The 19,447-nt window shown below is 34.4% G+C and overlaps 2 protein-coding genes across 2 annotated transcripts in view; one reads left to right on the top strand and one right to left on the bottom strand.

The window, feature by feature from the left end:
* Nucleotides 1-1,710: 1,710 nt before the first annotated feature.
* LOC146723938 (uncharacterized) lies at nucleotides 1,711-3,314 on the top strand. The gene is made up of 4 exons (XM_085480934.1): nucleotides 1,711-1,840; nucleotides 2,188-2,414; nucleotides 2,778-2,957; nucleotides 3,111-3,314. Exons 2-4 carry the CDS (start codon nucleotides 2,188-2,190, stop codon nucleotides 3,118-3,120), a joined length of 417 nt encoding a protein of 138 aa, XP_085337060.1. The 5' UTR covers nucleotides 1,711-1,840; the 3' UTR covers nucleotides 3,121-3,314.
* Nucleotides 3,315-3,790: 476 nt separating this feature from the next.
* Nucleotides 3,791-19,447, bottom strand: part of LOC114940271 (retinal guanylyl cyclase 2) — a 55,901-nt gene continuing 40,244 nt past the window's right edge. Inside the window, 10 exon segments of the mRNA XM_029314853.2 lie at nucleotides 3,791-10,870; nucleotides 11,498-12,099; nucleotides 12,986-12,997; nucleotides 14,119-14,389; nucleotides 15,731-15,902; nucleotides 16,746-16,938; nucleotides 17,137-17,277; nucleotides 17,731-17,902; nucleotides 18,355-18,504; nucleotides 19,119-19,278. Coding sequence (XP_029170686.1) covers nucleotides 10,617-10,870; nucleotides 11,498-12,099; nucleotides 12,986-12,997; nucleotides 14,119-14,389; nucleotides 15,731-15,902; nucleotides 16,746-16,938; nucleotides 17,137-17,277; nucleotides 17,731-17,902; nucleotides 18,355-18,504; nucleotides 19,119-19,278 — 2,127 coding nt within the window. The 3' untranslated portion in view covers nucleotides 3,791-10,616.

Raw genomic sequence — 19,447 nt, 5'->3', positions numbered from 1 at the left:
CTGTGCGGATGATCCGGATGCATCCGTCGTGCATCATCAGATAATAATCGTAGCGGTGTATGCACGGATTGACAGAATGTCCCATTGTCATTCGCTGGTCGTCGATCGCATTTTGCGTGCGCATACGTCGCCGCGTGCGTGCCATCGACGATTACGTGTACAATGTCTGATCGGGCACGTAATGAGCTCGCGATGCGATTGCGTGCGGTCGGAGCACGTGTATATGAAGTCTCTATGAAAGGCGGGTCACGTGGCGTGCACCTCGCGCGGAGAAAGAGTGAAGAAAGAACTCTTGCTTGCGCAGTATCTCGCACTTTCTCCCGCGTATCCTTCTCTCTTCTTTCCTCCGACTTCGTCGCTCCACTTGTTGCAACCGACAATGGCCTGCATTATCCGCCTCTGTCACGTCGCGGGGTTGATAAATCGAAGCGACGTCAACGTCATGTTCCTATTACCTCCTTGCTTTCTTTCGCTTCCTTGTATTCGCACTTCGTATGGCTCTGCCAAGTTCTGTCTATTTAAATTAGGTGCAGAGATAAGATAGTTATCACAGTAATGAACTTACTTTTCCATTGCGTCCCCTTTTATAATCCCTGAATCTTCGTTCAAGAAATTTTCAACAAAATTGCAAATACATATCAGATGTGATGCTTTTGAGGAGAGAAATATTTATAATTTTGAAAATATTGAGACTTGAACTGGAAGATCTTGTTAATGTTGCAATAAAAATATAATGCATGTGTGTGTGTGTGTGTGTGTGTGTGTTATTATAATATAGAGATAAGATAATTATTACAGTAATGAACTTACTTTTCCATTGCATCCCCTTTCAATCCTGAATCTCAATCGAAGAAATTTTCAAAAAAATCGCAAACACATCAAATGTGTTTTGAGGCGAGAAATATTTATTAATTTGAAAATATTGAGACCTATGAACTGGAAGATCTTGTTAATGTTGCAATAAAAATATGTGTGTTATTATAATATAGAGATAAGATAATCATTACAGTAATGAACTTACTTTTCCATTGCATCCCCTTTCAATCCTGAATCTCAATCGAAGAAATTTTCAAAAAAATCGCAAACACATCAAATGTGTTTGGAGGAAAGAAATATTTATAATTTTGAAAATACTAAGACCTATAAACTGGAAGATCTTAATGTTGTAATAAAAATATATAATGTGTGTATGTTATGTTAATGTATTATAATCAACCATTTAGCATGCAAAGTCAGGTACATTGATGGTCGACTTATGGTATCACAATTTCGTAATCGTGTACCTGTTCTTTCATTTCCTGATTGCAATTCATTCTTCGACAGAATAAAAATTATAAAATTAGCATAGGATTGTTTTTGCACGCTTCGATTGTATTTAAAGGAGAACTTTTTTTTTCTTGGAAAAATACGTAAATTGATATTAACTCATTTCTCCTGGTTTAGAGAATTCGCTTGAAAAGATTCGCGGGATTCCCACGAAATTTCCACATTCGACGTCTCGTCGTGGACGTCGTGCAAGATCGAACTGTAATTTTGGCAGAGAGCCTGCTTTCTTATCGTGATGCATGCAACGACGCTTCCCGGGTGTCACAATAGGTTTAATCGTCCTAAACTCGATGTTAAGCCGTTCATTCTCGTATAATGCCTTAGTAGAAGGGAGACAAGGGAGGGAGAGGGTCGACTTCGGAATTGCGTTTGTAGCAACCGCAAATAGCGGCGCGCAGTAGGCAAGTCGGTATAAAATCGAACGATCCCTCGATCAAAAGTCATAGTATTCTGGTCTCTTCGCGGTGTATCATCACCATAATCGCTACCGTGGATTACCGCATTGAGGCGCAAGGTAAGTGTCGGAAATTATTATAATTTCTCTCTCGTTCTTAAACAGCTTCCCGGCGAAATGTTTAACATTGTTTGTTATTAAGTTTTGTGTGATTTTTTCGTGAAATTATATTTGAAGAAGAACGTGTTATAAATTGTTAAAAAGGCATCCTTCAAATTAACTCAACTTCTATTTTCTAAACGTCTCTTGGACTTTTGCGTCACTTGCAACGCTGTTCAGTGAATAAAAAAATTTTTATATTGTTGCAATTTTTTTCTAGGTATTTGTTTTGCATGGAAAAATTGGAGATACATGTAGATGTAATAGTAATAGAAAGTATATATTTATTTTGCATGATGTATTTTCAGATGCATTGCACTATTGCCATCGTCGCTGTTGGCTGTTTTCTTGTATTTAGAGCAGCGGCAGAAGAGATCGTTCAACAGAATCAACAATCGCTGGACCTCCAAAATGTCGCTGTCGAAGATCAGATCGATGACGGTATGATACATCCCAGAGAAAAAAGAACGTTGTTTTTAAAGAAGAAGCTGCTCGGGGCTGGTCTTGTTGGTTTTGGTCTTGGCGTTGCGAAAGGGTAATATCTTTTTTCATTCTTTTGAATCGATATATTGTAATTCACTTTTTTTATCTATTTTTTATTTTTATTACTTGCTTTTATATGACCAAGTATAATTAATAGAGATTTCAAAATTAGCAAAAGGAGTGGCGCGACATGTCAATAGAATTATCATTTATATTGTTCTAGTCATGTGAAAAAAATACATATATATCCTATTATTTTTCGAACGCTAAAATTTATTTGTGTATAGAAATGTTTTAATTATTTTATTTTTTAATTATTAAAATTATTTCAATGATAAATTAATTAAATAAATCTTGTCTATATAGGGTTCTATAATCGGATATATTTTTAATTGTTTAAATTTCATTTTTTTAGTTATAAAGCCGGTTACTATAGCGCACCAGAAGTACATCACGTTTACGTTTCGCCTCCAGTAAAATATGTGGAATATGTTGAAAAACCCGTTTACATCGAGAGATTTGTTCCAAAACCTATTTATAAACCACATATTGAATATAATGCACCAGCCTGGTCGCAACCAGATCCTTCCTACGGGTAAGAGAAACCAGCTTGTCTTATGTTTTGCCTTAATTAAGAAGGCAATTAATTGTTTTATATATATTTTACTGAGAAGCTGGTATGTATTGTCTTCTCGCGAAGAATTATTGTTTGTTAATTTCTCAACATTTTTTTCAATTTTCTTTACAGTGGTTGGTAAATCTGGAGTACAGTTAACGATCTCATCTCTTTGTTTTACCTCGAGATTTTAGGAACAGCCAAAAATTGCACGTGCATCGTGTTGAGTCTCAGTCCGGTCATTTAATTTTAAGTATAAGCATGTTATTTAGCAATAGTAATTAAAGAAACAGTTATTTTTGTTACCAATGTTATAAACTAATAAATCATGGTTTGTAAATATTCAAAAGCGTATTTATCATTAAACTTTATTTCTCTTATTTCCGTTGAAAAATTTCGTGAAATGTATTTTAAGAGAGAAATTTTTATTTTTAATTTAGAATTTTTCCTTTGACATATATATATAAATTGTACTTTTTAGTTTACAGAATTTGTTTGTAGACTAATTTATAATTAAAAAAAAAATTACAAATACTGATTAATAATAATATTAATTAAAAAAAATTATTACTATTAAAATATTAATTTATATAAATAATTTATAAAATATTTAAATATTATCTATTATATATTGATCATATTTAAATTAATTCCTATTTAATATTCTCTGTTTCATGAAAATTCAATGCAGATTTTTTATTATTTTATTTTATATAAGTTATAAAATTACTACCGAGAGATTGCTATCATTTCAGAATAATAAATTACCAAGAAGGTTTACGTAAAAAGACAAGACTTTCACTGAACAATCGTATGGCCGTATGATTATCTTTATTGCCAAAGATGTTACCGAGTAACATTGAAATATTAATAACGAGTATATAATCGCACGATGCGTCTGAAATATACAAATATCCAACCCTCGCCATCAATTTCGCTATATATGCTATGCGTATATGTATTTAGATATCCTCTTTCGATAACATCTTTTAACATGTAACACACTCATACGTACAATTAAATTCTCTTCTATTCACAGTCAGATATAGATACAGTAATCAGTAGAAACAATAATCAGTAGTGTTGCGAATATATTGCCACTTTGAGTAAACGCTATACTCAAGAGGACCATGAATGATACTTGATTGTTTGAAAATCTATGTATTGTATATTGAAACGTATCTCAGAACATGCGAGAACGCACCATTTGTCTGTTGACAATTTCAATCATTTGTAAGAACTGCAATTTAATAAAGGGCTCTATCAATTAATTAAACAATCAATTGCTGATATTATAAGCTGTACTTATAGTATATAAAAAAATGTGCAGACAAATCGAGTGTTCATTTAAATCTTCATTTAATTATCTACAAAAAGGATTCTCATAATGGATATTCGCTACGCTACTGATAATAAAAATGACTTCTCGCAATAGATTGATTAACAGGCACCCTTGTGAGAAACGTATTAACCCTTTGCGCTTTTCCATTTTAAGCTCTTGCTTCGTTTGTTTTCTTTTTCGATAATTGCCATTTTTATTTTACTTTATTATAACTTATTAAATTGTAAATGAATAATTTTAATTGAATGAAATATGTATCAGGTAATGTTATAAAAACTCAGCCTCGAACGAGATATGATAATCGAGCTAGAGCACCTGCTCTTTGCTAATTAGATTCGTTAGTGAAATTAATCGAAGTGGATGGAAGTGAGTCTTTAAATTAAGATCTTATTCATTTCTCTTTTAATCTTTCATTCATTTGACATCTCTGTTTAACTTTCTTATCACGTTTCGTGTGATTTGGACTTATATATAATATATATTACAAACGTATATATTACTTATATATATATTATTATAAACCATGATACGTTATTGCATTTTTAATACCATTTAAAAAGCGTAAAAGAAGAAAAAATTGCGGAAAAGGACATCGGGGAAAATATGAACGAAACTTGCAGACTTGCAAAAAAAAAGTCAATCAAATATTTCCGAAAAGTTTTCGTACAGTCGCTCGCTCGTGATTCCAGGATGCCTGTCACGTGGAATCGCTTAGAGAAGGCTACTTATATTTTATATCGCTAACATTAGCGTGGCTACGTGGCTACAGGAATTACATTGAGGTACGTATATCCGTCGAGTACGTTGGCCCGATCTCGCCGCGTATATATATTATTGTTTTTTTTAAATATACTTTTCACACGGATTTTCTCTTTACTCGCGAGAACGTCGTACAGAGTTCGTCGTTCTCTCGCGAGTGACAGCCATCGAAATTTATCGTTACAATTATTGTTACAGTTAAAAAATGCGATTATATCCCTTAACGATTGTCGTCCGGATTAGCACCGACCGCGTCGAGAGGCTGTGACTTAGGAAAGGTCGAATAATTCATCTACTACGCGTTTCAATAGGAGAGCTCGAGAGAGAAAAACTAATCAGAGTTTTCGACGAGCACGTTTGATTCGAGACTCATGTAATTGTGAATAAAAACGAAGGGGGAATTCTTTCCCGCTAAAGGAGTTCGTTTTTGATTCGGGAATGTGGTTTGTTATTATCGACAACACACTTTATAATTACTTATTTATCGCCTCGATAAATAATAATACGCATTCGTGAACATTTCTGAGGAATATACAACGTCTGTTTTCGTTTTTTTTCCTCGCACATGCTTATTGTACATTGGATACAGCCAAAAGTATTCATTATCATTAACAAGATGGCACATCGTATACGTATTGGATCGTCGTGAGTGCAGAATTAATTAAAATTGCCGTGTCAAACAAGATGTTGACATAATGATGTTGATATAATGTTATAGGTGAATCTTAAGTTAGGAAAGCAAGCAAACTGACAATCTCGAAAAATTTATTGTGAAAATTTAAGATGAGACTACTAAACTGTAATATTAAAAGATTTAATTAAGATTACTAAAGTTAAAACAAAGTATAAATAAAACTGACAAAAAATAAATGTATCGACTTCGGGAAAGAAATTGAAAAAAGACGGATAAAATGAGTGACACGGCATATTTAAAGCAGAACATTCGAAATATAATTCAATGTATTATTCCGTTTCGCCTGATTTTCGAATTCTATTTGAATCAGATCGATCATTCGAATATTCGGATTTATTCGAGAGAATTTGAATACAGTATTTTTTTTACAATTCTCTTTTTAGAAACTAGTTAGCAGGCTAATCCGCGTTTTAGTGCGATTGTTGAAAATGATACCACAAATAGATGAGAGATTAGCGCAATAGAGATTGTCGTCCGCGATAAGAGGGTGTCTCTCCTATCATTGTTGTCAGTTGGCTGAGGATCGTATTCATCGTCGTCGGACTCGTTAATTTTCTTATTCGTTTATTTTTGTTTAATCTAGCACGATGATTTTTACACTTTTAACGGTGTTAAATTTACCGTAATGAAGTGTAGTATAAATACTCTGCAGAAGATTAAAAAAATTTAGAATATATTTAAATAGAATGATTGTACAGAATAGGAATATCCGCTATAATTACGTATTGTCAAATATTGTAGAAGAGAAGCGAGGATTTAACGTATCGTTAATGTATTTTAATTTAATTTTATGCATAAATTTTTATTTACATTTTAATTAAATTTTTATTAAGATGTATCTTTCATAGTATAAAAAGTGAGAATTTTGTTCTGATTTATATACTCGTAAATATCTATAATAATATTAAAAAACTAGTTTTACATTACACGCGAAAATCGACACAACATGTCTCGATAAGTATTAAAAATAAGAAGCAATAATAAATATCTCGTTTTATACATATAAGTCGAACAGTTCAATGTCGAATTAATTTTTTTCTACAATTAAACTTTTATATTAAAAAAAGAGATCGAACGCGTTCGCGTAAATAGATAATAGATTTTTCTCGAACACAAATGTAATTTATCTCACGATCTCTCTATCACTTTATAAAAATAACTTTATTTTGAATGTGTTTCGCGCGATAGCAAAAGAGCGATCTCGCTTTCAATTCGAGTCTCACTAAACGATCACTAAGTTTTATCGAATAGTTATCGCTCCCATCTCGACGATCAAATACGTCCCTCAGCCACGATACTTTGGAAAAGCCGATCAAAGCATCATCTATCATGGTCACTTGGCGATCTCCAGATGTTTATGTCGTACTCTGTCATCTGTGTATTCGACGTGACGTTACAAACATGATTTTACTGTCATAAAGCGGGAACTCGAGTCACTCTCGCTCGAGATGTATTATATAAGAGAATTCTTTTCAAAACCGGTCCATCATTTCTTGTGTCATTCGTGACACGGCAGAAGATTGATTTTCGTTCATCGACCATAAGAAATTTGCTAAAGCGACGAATTAAAAAAACCAGTCGAATAACTTTGTCTCTTATCGCAATCCTTTCGATTCAGTTCACTAGAGATACTTTAATTAAATTGATTGCCTGAACCGTAAGCTCAATATTTCTTTTTCTTTCTCTTGCTTTTTCTCTCTTTCTTTTTTACAGAATATTTTAAAACCAACATCATTATCACAAACCATGAATAGTAATTTGTTTCAATTCTTAATGCATTAATCGTTTTTAAATTATAAATAAACGATAGAAATGAAAAACCTCATATTGTGTTTTACGAAATTTTAAACTAACTTTATTTTAACAGAATTTTGATATGAGATTTGATTACAAGAATAACCGATGTCAAATGTCAAAAAGCAAAATTACTCATACAATTTCCATTTAATTCAATTTGACGATAAAAAAATAGAATCAAATTTTTGTTCCAGAACATTTAATCGAATAAATATATAGCAACAATTTTATAGATTTAAAAAAATATATTTTAGTTTCTAAAAAATGCTATCTTCCTGAAATAAAATAAAAAAATATATATATGCTCTGTGAAAATATAATCGCGCTTTATCTGCTTGTGTCTATCTTATTCACTGGTGGATAGATAAAGTCTTTACTACATTTGTGTGTGGCTAAAGGTGTTTATCCACTTTTCGCGCGCAGAGCGCCCACATGTTTTAAGAAGAAGCAGCTTTATGTCGATCTATTTTCTATCACAAGACCTGCATGCAATAGAAGATCGAATATCTTTTCGGCCATCACGAAATCATTAGGCCAAAAATAACAACAATATAGTCATATTTATATTTACGTACCTGTTGATGAAGTACTTCTCGGTTGCTCTAATCGCAAAATGATAGCTAATTATTCTCTATATGTAACTTTTTCCGATTGATTTCATTGATAGATTAATCGGAAAAAGAGAGAAAATGATTTAATCGTGGATTTTATAACCGAAATCTTATTTTATATATAGACAATAAATATATATGAACAACGTCTAATGCGTTTCTTTTTACATCGGACAGGCAATAATATTTTTCTCGGGACATATTTTCACCAGGAAATTATATAGCAAGTGATAGATTAATTTAAGTATTCTTCGTTTTGTATCATCTTGCTCTATCTCGTCTTTGTGAAAGTCCCTGTTAAGTCTATAATTCTTTCAAGAGATACAAGTGTTTAAAGACAATTTTATTATATTAAAATTCCATTCATTAATATCGACTTCAGATTTTCGCTTCATATAGATACGTACATCTAGTGAAAGAGTTTACGATTATAGATAGTAGATAATTATGAGAACAACTTTTTTAATTCTTAGCAAGATAAAAAACGATTTTACGCGCGATATTATATTCTATACATATATTTTTTTCTCATTTTGTTTAATCTAATCGAATATAATTATGCGCGCAAAGTAAAGTTATATTACACTTTGATAATAAAATCTTAAAAATTGCAACGCATGTATAAAAATTATTTTTGCAATGCATGCATAAAAATATTAATTATGCATAAAAAATTAAATGTTTAAAGCTTCAACAAAAATGTGAGCAAGGAAATAGAATTTTCTACAAGAATCTTAATTAAAATACCTGTACACCTCCATTAGATTCGCGCGTTTCCACGCGTCCGCTACGCTACACGGCTCGTGCGCGATTAGTCAATGACCGTCAGTCTCGTAATCGCAATGTCTCGAACAAGAGCCAGTAGTCTCGTGCGAGACGCGCAGCGTGACGGACTGGGTGATGTATTCCGTCAGTTGGCGGGGGACACCACTGTGCAGAGTCTGCGGTCGGTGGTGGGGATCAGTCTCTCACGAGACGAGCAGCGTGATGGACGTGTGGGACGCACGTGTCTAGTGGAAAGGATAGAAAGACAGAGATATATAAGTGAGGTGCTTTGTCGCGCTCGGTTCTTGGTCATGATGTTGGGTTTCGCCGTCAGATGGCGACACAGCTACGAAATGTTGCTGTCAGTGGTGGACTGATGGACATCAGTCTCGCGCGAACGCGCAACGCGATGAACGTATGAAGGAGTGCGAATTTAATGCAGATATTTTGATTGAAAGATTTTTATAGAAAATTCTATTTTCTTGTTCTCATTATTTGTTAAAGATTTTAATATTGAATTTTTATGCATTACATAATTGATTAATATTTTTATGCATGCATTGCAATTTTTGAGATTTTATTATCGAAGAATAATATAACTTTGCTTCGCGTGCGTAATTATAGTTAGATTAAACAAAATGAGGAATATATATATATATATATATATATATATATAAAGTGAAAAAATCTGAAGAATGAGAAATATCTTTTTAAACTTTCAACATTTTAATGTTACTAAAGAAATTGAGTTGAATTTCACAGCATAAACTTTATAGCCTGGAAATTCAATGGATCCTCTTTTCGATATCTAAATTTTTATATATTTCACGCCATTTATTAAATATATATTCGATATATATCTGAAATTATTCGTTTTAACTGTCTCTCTCTTTTTCTTTCGAATACTGATAATTTTAACACGGAAATCGTAGATAATGTTATATGAAATGATAATCATTCATTAAAAGTGATTTGCTCGTGAGATGTTTAAATATTGACAGGTACAGACACATTGGAGGGAATTCGAAGAGCGGATATCGCCCTATGTAAACTTTTGCCCCAACGATTATTTATAAACGATTTACAACACGCCTAGAACCATTGAATCTCTAATCACGGATTACATTTCCCTGCCCGCGGGTATTATCAAACATCAATATAATGTACATTCAGATAAGAATATAAACGGAGCAGCAACGAGTCACGATATCAGCAATTATTCGCGTGTAATTATTACGTTTACGCGTTTTTAAAGCTACCGATTTTTACGTTTATTGCAATCGGATTTTCGAGCCGATTTTTTCTGAATGTAGGAATCAGTTTCATCAACGATGGATTAACTTTCAATCTTGGCTTACACAATACTGCGTTTTTTTCTAGAAATAAATCCATGATTATAACAAAAACTAGAATTGCAATTCTGAAGAAAGTGTCTTAAGAACAGACGAAAGTGTTGAGTTAGGATAAAAGTTAATTTACGTTGACGTGATCGGTTAATAAAGGCTCATAGACGCGTTTCGTTAATTACGACCATCTTTCTTAATTAATGCATACGCGTTTTTGCTGCTGAATCATTCGCTGCTCCAAACGCGACACGCGTGCGCCGTGTTCGATTTTGTGCTCGTAATAAATGCGGAGTATTTTTGTCCCGGTATTAAATTCGGTGATTCTCAGCGCAACGTCAGAGATTCGACGGAGAGGGAAACAGAAGCGGCGTGACGGTAATTCTGAAGGGCGGGTTTGGGAGTTGCCGGTGGCACTTCCTCGATTCGCTCCAAGTCGTTGGCCGCGCCCGCGCTATTTTGTTTATAGAGACGAGGAGTCGATCTCGGTGCTTGCGATTGTTCCGAGATTATTGACACCGATTCCTCCGGGCGGTCCAGGCTGAATTGCCTCCGGAGCATTCGGCAGGCGAGGCTTTTCCCTGGAATTGAAAGAAAAAAAAAACCAATAGTGTAATTTAGTAGACGTATATAAAATTAATAGAAGTAGAGGAATTAAATTTTAGAAAAATAAATAAATAATAAAAATTCCTCTTTCTTTATCTTTCTAATAAAATATTTAACAATTTAAAAACATTTATTTATGAACTTTCGAAACACGTAGAAATTATTCACCCATGTACATACATATGTAAAAAGTAATCCCTACAAAATGATTAATCTTAAAATATTTAATTTTATACATATCATAATAAATATTGTTATTATAATTATTATTTATATAATTAGAAACGTATATATTTTTCATTTATAAATTTAAAATTTAATACGTTTATATCTGTCAAAGTAATTTTTTATAATTTAATTTTTAATTCCTTGCTCTTTCTAAAAAAAATTTAAAATTCAAAGTCCTTTCGTATAAAGGAATATTTAAATAAATATTATGGATGGAGCTCTTAATTTAATTGTAAGTTCTCAATTTATGTATAAATGTCGAAGACAATCCACACAACGTTCGTTAATCTGACTCTGGAATTGAATTTCGGAGCAATAAACTCCGGTTCTCCATAAATTGGACACTAACCACGTTCAAGTTTCTAGGCACGTACCGTGATGTTCGTTAGGCGACAGACACCTGTAATGATTGTACGGCGTGCTGAGATCGTTCTCCTCGATGCAGCCGAAGCGGCGATGCCTCGGCGGCGGTTGTCGATAGCTCACCGGGCCGGCGATTGACGTGAGCGAGCTGGTGGACGCGCCGAGAGTCGCCGCGGTCGACGCCGGCTCGGGGCCCGAAACCGTGGAGGACACTCCGAGGGAGGCCTGAGTGTCGCCGGACGTGCTCTTGCTCACGACCCCGCTGTGAACGGCCTCGGTCGTCTTCGCCGTATCCTGTTTGCCCTGCAGCACCTCGATGAAGTCGTTGCTGGTCCTGAGGGAGTAGCTCGGCAGCAATGTGCGCTCGTTGTGCACGGACACGGCGACCTTCCTCACGCCGGTGGCCTCCTCGAAGGAGGTGGTTCTGCTGACGCTGCCATTGGCAACTCCGTTGCTGTCCAAGGAGTCCTGATGATCGAGCTGGACCACTTCCGCGGGCTCGATCGACTCCTCCTGCGTTTCGTCCTGCGATGGTATCACCGGTAGTGGAGAACCCGGCGACTCGCATGACACTCCGCTCTGAGAGAGATCCCCGAGTAGACTTTCGTCCAGTCTTCGGAAAATTCGGAGAAGCATATATGCATTTTTTTGTTGCCTGAAGTAGTAGGCGTTTTGAGGGAGAAAAATAATCGTATGTCGCAAAATGTAAGATCTATAAATTTAAAATTCTATTTTTATTGTACGGATTCTCTTAAGGATCCGTATCATCCCCGAAAGAACTTATTGTTAGACATAAAAACCGATGTATATCGAAGTTTTATTTTACTTATATTACTATTTTCCGCCCCGGTTCGAACATTAATGTGAAAATTTTTGGGATAAGCATGACGTTTCGATGCAAACGGCATTTCGATGCCGGCGAACCAGCCAGATGTTCTAATGCGTGTTTATTCATGAGGCTCGTGACCTTTGTAAAACTGGCAGATGTAGGAAAGTTCTTCAAGTGATTATAGTCATAACGCGAAAGAACGATATTATTACGTTGATACCGGAAAAGGGAATAATTTTATTCGAGAGGAAGAAAAATAAATTCGAGTGAAAACGTGAAGAAAGAGCAACTTTAGAATAATTGGCATTTTAACAATAAACGTCGTTCTGGATGTTGATGGTTTCCGGAATGTTTATTCACGCGTTGTATTTGCATTCTCATTTTAGTTTACGTTGCGTTTCCGCAGCTGACTGATGAAACACAACTTTGTGTAATAAATTTCTTTTCATAACAATTTTTTAAAGTCACTAACACGTTTTGAGAAAAAAAAATTTCAAATTATATTAGACGAGACGTATTATAGAGATATGTTAGATGAAATTATGGAATATTGATATGACAGATAATGTATTCAAGTTTTTGTCGAAATAAATCTGACATCTACGGAAGATTTATCAAATGTAATATGATCGATTCAAACATCGAGTCATTTACATGCGAGTCTACTTACCCATGGTTCTCCCTGAGCGCAGCGGCAGAATAGCAACAGATAAAAGCATTAAATATCTGGAAAGCAAATGGTGCGGATAAAAATCGTAGAGATCGAAAATAACTGAACTGCCTTTTTCTCTTGCAAAAAATTCTGTATCACGTATACATTCTAACAAATTGTCGTAATATCTTTTATTACAGTACGAACTAATAATTAATTATATATATATTGCATCTGAAATGTTGCTATAAATCTATACATATATATATATTTGTAGCAGAACTTGAGATATAGGTACAACGCATATATCTTTCTTAGTAATTTGACTCTAATTGAATTTCCCTATTAAAGTCTATTCGGAATTAATTACACGGAACAAAGTTACAGCATTCGCTGTCCGCGTGAACTGTTCAATTTCCCGTAACTGACTTCGAGGTAGCTATTTTTCTTAGATTTGACTCCGCCATCTGCGGCCGAAGGGTGGTTGCGCGTCAGATCGGAAATAGCCTGCATAATATAAAGACGCAAACTTTAAGATTATCATACTTTTTCCTGCCTATATACGCACGCCATCAAGTAGGTCACTTTTTGCCCGGGGGTATTATAAGAGAATAGCTCGTGCGAGAGAAAACTTGGACGTTATATCACTTTCTCGAGTACGTCGTACAATTATACGTACAGGGGCGACAAGGGAAGGGAGAGAGAAAGGGGTTGGATAAAAGACGGGAGAGATTGTTGGAATAAACTTAACGCAAACAAGTTGGAGGCCGTGCAATCGTTACATAATTAAAAACTCCCGAGCTCGTTCCTCGGCTCGTTTCTGACACTTAATCAAACGCGATACAACTTCCTTGATTAAAATCCGGACCCTCTTCTCTACGACCATTCCTAGGCTAAAGGGCGCTTGGGAGCTGCTAGCTGACGCGTCGTGTGACATTCCAAGCGAAAAGGAATATACCGGAGCGCGATCAATTGAGAAAAAAAAAAAAAGAAAAAAGGGGGTTGGAAGACCCTCGTCGCATAAATTGAACTTAATAATGTCGCCTGGATGCGCGCGAACATTAAATCACCGAAGCTCGCGAATGGAACGTCGCTGGGGAAAGGAGGTGGAAAGAGAGAATTTGGAAAATGTGCTCGAACCGGCAGCTTACCCGAGGGGCGGCGGTTTCGGTAGTTCCTTGTCGAAGCCCTGCTTGCCGAGCAGCCAGTAGGTCGGCATCTTGCCTTTGCCCTTGACGTCGGTGGGTCCGCGGTATTCGATGTGGTATCCGCCGACCTGCGTCAATCGATCCATCGTCGCCTGGCTCAGATGGATACGCCACGGCGCACCGGTCGACTCCATCCTCGAGGCGGTGTTCACCGTGTCGCCGAACAAGCAGTAACGCGGCATCGTTAAACCTACCACGCCGGCACAGCACGGGCCTGTGGAATGAGCGAGACGTGAATTCCTTTCGAATCAGACGCGTGAGAAGTGTGTTCTCATCCCGAATTCACGATAAGGAAACATGTACAATTACAGCGTATTCTAGATTTGAATTTCATCTCTTTAAACGGGATGTATTTGAAAAATGCGATAAATTTTAGGAGATGTAAGTCCTTGTCGATAATTAAGGCGGAAGGGGTTTTCTTATATTTCTTTCTAAGAAGTTGTACTTTTCTTAATAGGGAGAAAATGAAACGAAAATATTTATCAAGTTTCATTCAATTAATTTGTTTGACATTTGAGAGAAAAAATTCAAACTTAATTTTTATCTCCCTCTTTAGAAAAGAATAACTCAGAGAGAGAGAGAGATATAAGAGTTTATGTTTATATAAGAACCCTCCCTTAATTTTCGATAAAAAATCTACAATTTTTCGCACTTAATTAGATACGTTCTGTATATGTGTACATATACAATGTACGATGAAAAATTAACAGCGAAAAGCTCAATTATTTTATCGCTTGTTTTCGTTGCGAGATTTTCAAACCCAGCCGCACATGTAAACACAGCATTTGCGTAATTAAGGGATTAATTGATATGAGGATGCAGAATATGCATGTACATAGAAAGTCATGTAATTGGTAATTTATCTCCCTCCTAAAGTTATTATGTATATTATATACATATATATAATATCCAGAGACTATTTTATACAAAATATTCAGAGTATTCTAGAGAGACAGTTTGTACCATAATAAATATATATATATATATATATATACACTTGTGGTGCAAATTCTCTCTAGAATACTCTGGAGTCTCTTGACGATAACACGCTCTGAAAATAAACAAGATGGTGGAAATCGTAATGTTGTTAAAAATTTGTGTTGCGATATAGAAACATCCGTGACAGAATATTGGACGCGCTCAGAATAAAAGAAATAAACGAGATTACTAGATATAGTGTATTGTTAAAGACCCGATAACATTATTAAAGATCGCGATTTATGAAAAAGTAATGGATCGCGCAATTTAGCACAATTTTGATTTTTTTCAGACAAAATATAAATATACACATGCTACATTAAATATATTATATATAGATTTTTATTATATTAAATATTTTATGTAGATTATAAATAAATATTAAAAACGCGATGTTTTTTTAATGATTGCTTTCATAATAAATACCTACATACATTTTGTGCTCCATTTTTCAGAAGAAAAAAAATATTTAAAATAATTTCTTCTGGATTATCGTATTTTTTTGCGAGAAACAGCTTCAAGCTTTTTAGCTTCGATCGTGTGGAAATGATTTAAAAAATGTGTGAAAAGAGCTAACCCGTATGAAGGCCGATGCGTAGCCTGAGTGCCGTGTCCGGAAGATGTTTCAACTTGAATTTCCCACTTTGATGTAACAGGTCAAGCGCCATGGTAGCTACTTGGGTTGCATGATCGGGTATTCTCACAGGACAACCGCCTACGACCATGTAGGCGTCTCCGATAGTTTCCACCTATGTCATTCGAATATGCATTCTGTAATATCAGACTCGGGAATACATATTTTCTTTCTCTGACAAGAAACAGAGTCCTTGACGCATTATCCAGCGCATATATCGCTCGGATGCTTTCTATTAATATCGCATAAACTCACATTTATAAATACTAGCTATATAGTTGAGAAATGTTTCTAGTAAGATCAAGAAATTATTTATATTTCGAGAGATATATTGCGCAATGAGACGTGAGATGTAGAAAGAATAATCAATGATTTTATCTCGAAAAAGATTGAATTTATTACGCAAAAATATCTGATAAATAAGAGAAAGGTTAACGCTTTTTTGTAAAATTTACAACAACATAACATTTCTCTCTCAATACTTGGAAATATTTCATTTCTGTAAATATTCCTGACATTTGATTTCTTATTTAAAATCACGTATTTTTCCAAGAACGTCGAGTTAATTAATATAGAATGGACGTTCGCAGAATTTTTCCAATTAAATAAGCAAAGAATATTTATTTTAGATTGATATAGTTATGTAAATTAATTATATAAATTTAATTTTTTTAAATATATTATTCCTTTAAATAAAAAGTAATTAAATTAATTTCCAGGGAGAGGCATGATTAAATTTTTGTGGTTTCTTATTATTGGTCTTTATTAATTTTTAAAATTTAATTTTTCTATTATTTGGTTAGTTTCATTTTTTTAATATTAAATATGCAAATAAACTCCAGTGGTTATTCGCAAGAAGAGCAAATGCTTCATTTTTTTAAAATCCCTGCGGACACCCAGGATAGAATATCATATGATTTGTAATTTTTATCTCGCAAATATAAATTGCAGTTATTACCTTGTAGACCGTGTACGCGTTAATCGTGTCGTCGAAGCAGGTGTAGAGATCGTTGAGAAGATCAACCACCTGAAAAGGCGTTGAACATGCGGATATCGTTGTGAAACCGACAATATCTGAGAAATAAATGGTGACCTCGCTAAACTCTTCGGGGTCGACGGGCATGCCAAGCTTCAGCTTCTCGGCGACAGTGCTGAAAGTATCCAGCCAAGTTTGCCGATTTATTTTAAAGTTTCTTCGTATATTGATAGGTTTTTTTAAATTTTTAAATAGAACGAAGAGGCGAAGGATCAAAATCGCAATCAAGCAATATCAACTTTTAATCGAGCAAACTTTGATCGCATTACCTTCTCGCGAAATAACGCGATCTTATGTCTATTGTAAACTTTACCTAGGTAACATTCTATTCAACAATTGCTCGGTTTTCTTCTTCTCCATATCAAGCTGTTCCGTACGCTCGCGAATGAGTTCCTCCAGATTGTTTGAGTACTTCTCAAGCATTTGGAACATTGTGTCCACAAAGTTTACCTTTCTGGAAATAAAACGCGGTGTCTGGCGGCGGCACTTTCGATTGTCGTCAAGAGATATTGTCAAGTTGGATAAGATAAAGAGAAATCGCATTAGATTAAGATTAATATTGATAAGTTAAATAAGCAAAAAGTATTTGTATTAGATTGATAGTTATATAAATTAATTATGTAAATTTCATTTTTCAAAAATACATTATTTGTTTAAATAAAAAGTAATTATTAAATTCATTTGATTACATATTCAAGAGAGAAAAGGAGCAAAAAGTTTATTAATTTCAAAGATATATTTTACTTATTTAATTTATTAATATATATATATATATATATATATATATATTAAAAAGTAACTTGTCAATTCTAATTAAATCTATGAAAAATAGATATCCAACAGCGTATTATTTAACTTTCTAAGGGCTCAATGTGTCTCGAAAATTAAAGGGTACAGATGATTTTACCTCCCGTGATTCAGCTTCTTGAAGAGGTCGTGCACGTCGTCAAAGTCGGGCCTCATTTCGGCAGTTTCCGCCCAGCACTGGCGCATGATGTTTATAGCTTCCGGTGGCGCAGCACCCTTGCTGACCGACGGTCTGATGAGGGGTGGTGGCTTCATTACTTTCTCAATTATATCTGCGAGATATGCGAGAGACATACCTGACGTTTAATTCTCGAATATAATACTAGAACTGGGATTTTAATATCGGATTTTAATAATAATTGAATAAATATATGCAGATGCCAATAGATCGACGCAGATGCAAATTTACAAATACATACGAAATTTAAGTTGCAATTATAAAATCTGCCTCCCTATTTCTGTATAGCGATTTTATTCTGTGCTAACAATTTTATTAAGAAAATACGATATACGAAGAAACAGCTGATTATTTTGTTTTTATTTCTTATTACGATTCTTGTTTATTTATATTTAAATTGTCATTCGTGATTTTTGTGATTAGAAGTGATTAAAATGTAAACGCACAAAGATAAATATTCATCTTTTCTTGATAGATTTAATTATTTCGGATCTGCGATTAAAATTAGAGGAAAGGCGAAAGATGGATATCGCATATACACATTACCTTCCGGAGACAGGGCGAGCATACAAAATGGTTCACCGCGAACAACGACTTCCTGCATGATAATTCCGAAACTGTAAACATCCCCGGTCTGGGTGCCCTTTTTCCGCAGATTCGGATATCTAAGTAGTTCCGGCGCGGTCCATAATAGATCTACCCAACAATAAGTCAACAATTATTAACGAAATTAATGGCTGAGCGAAATTAAATGCTTGAGCGCTCGCTTATTTTAATCCCATTCTCATCTCCATTATAATCCTGTTTTCTAGAATAATAAGCACGCGAAATCCACGAGTTTCATTTTAAACATGTTTAATTAGCGAGACACACACACAGTCCAACTTTGTAATCAATAAGACTTTGTTAATAAATGTATTACAGAATTTCCGATGCGATTACATAACTTTTATTTGGTACCAAAGTGATTCTTTTTCCTATAATCTTATCTCATTATTTCTCTTGGTTTCATTGATTCTTTTTTTGTAAATAAATAAATACATTTTTCTGAGCAAGATATGAATATTGAAGTTCGACAAATATGAAACTTTGTGTGCAATCTGAAGAGTGATACCAAGAATTCATTATTTTCTTACAATATCATACAATATTTTTCAGAAAAATGTAAGAATGATTCTGCGATATCGTTCTTATTTATTCAAGTTTTAATTAAAAAATTTCATGTTGCAGAAAAGATCGCATCAAATACATCAAAGAAAAAAAAAACTATAATGAGACAATGGTAGGAGATTGAAGCAAAGGAGACCTACCTCTAGCCGTTTTTACCGGCGGCACTATATTCTGCGCCTCGTAAAAAGCAGGTAGACCGTAATCGGTGACTTTTAAGACCCATCTTGCGTCGATCACGCAATTTCGCGACGTGAGATAGCCGTGAACGCGTATCGGTGTGCCATGAATGTATCTCATACCCTGAACAGAAATAATTGAGCTATCGTAGAATTATTAATAGTTGTAAAGTATCCTTAAAAAACTCAATTTTAACCAATAAATTATTTAATATTTAATAAATTCGTTGAAAGATTTGAAGCAAGAATTCTTAGACACCTTATAATAATTTTGACATCTCAAATCTTGAACA

The sequence above is a fragment of the Nylanderia fulva genome, unplaced genomic scaffold, assembly GCF_048542155.1.
Source record: "Nylanderia fulva isolate GAGA-0341 unplaced genomic scaffold, ASM4854215v1 Scaffold16, whole genome shotgun sequence".
Lineage (NCBI taxonomy): Eukaryota > Metazoa > Arthropoda > Insecta > Hymenoptera > Formicidae > Nylanderia > Nylanderia fulva.
Note: the sequence above shows the minus strand (reverse complement) of the source record. Positions and strands in the feature narration are given on the sequence as shown.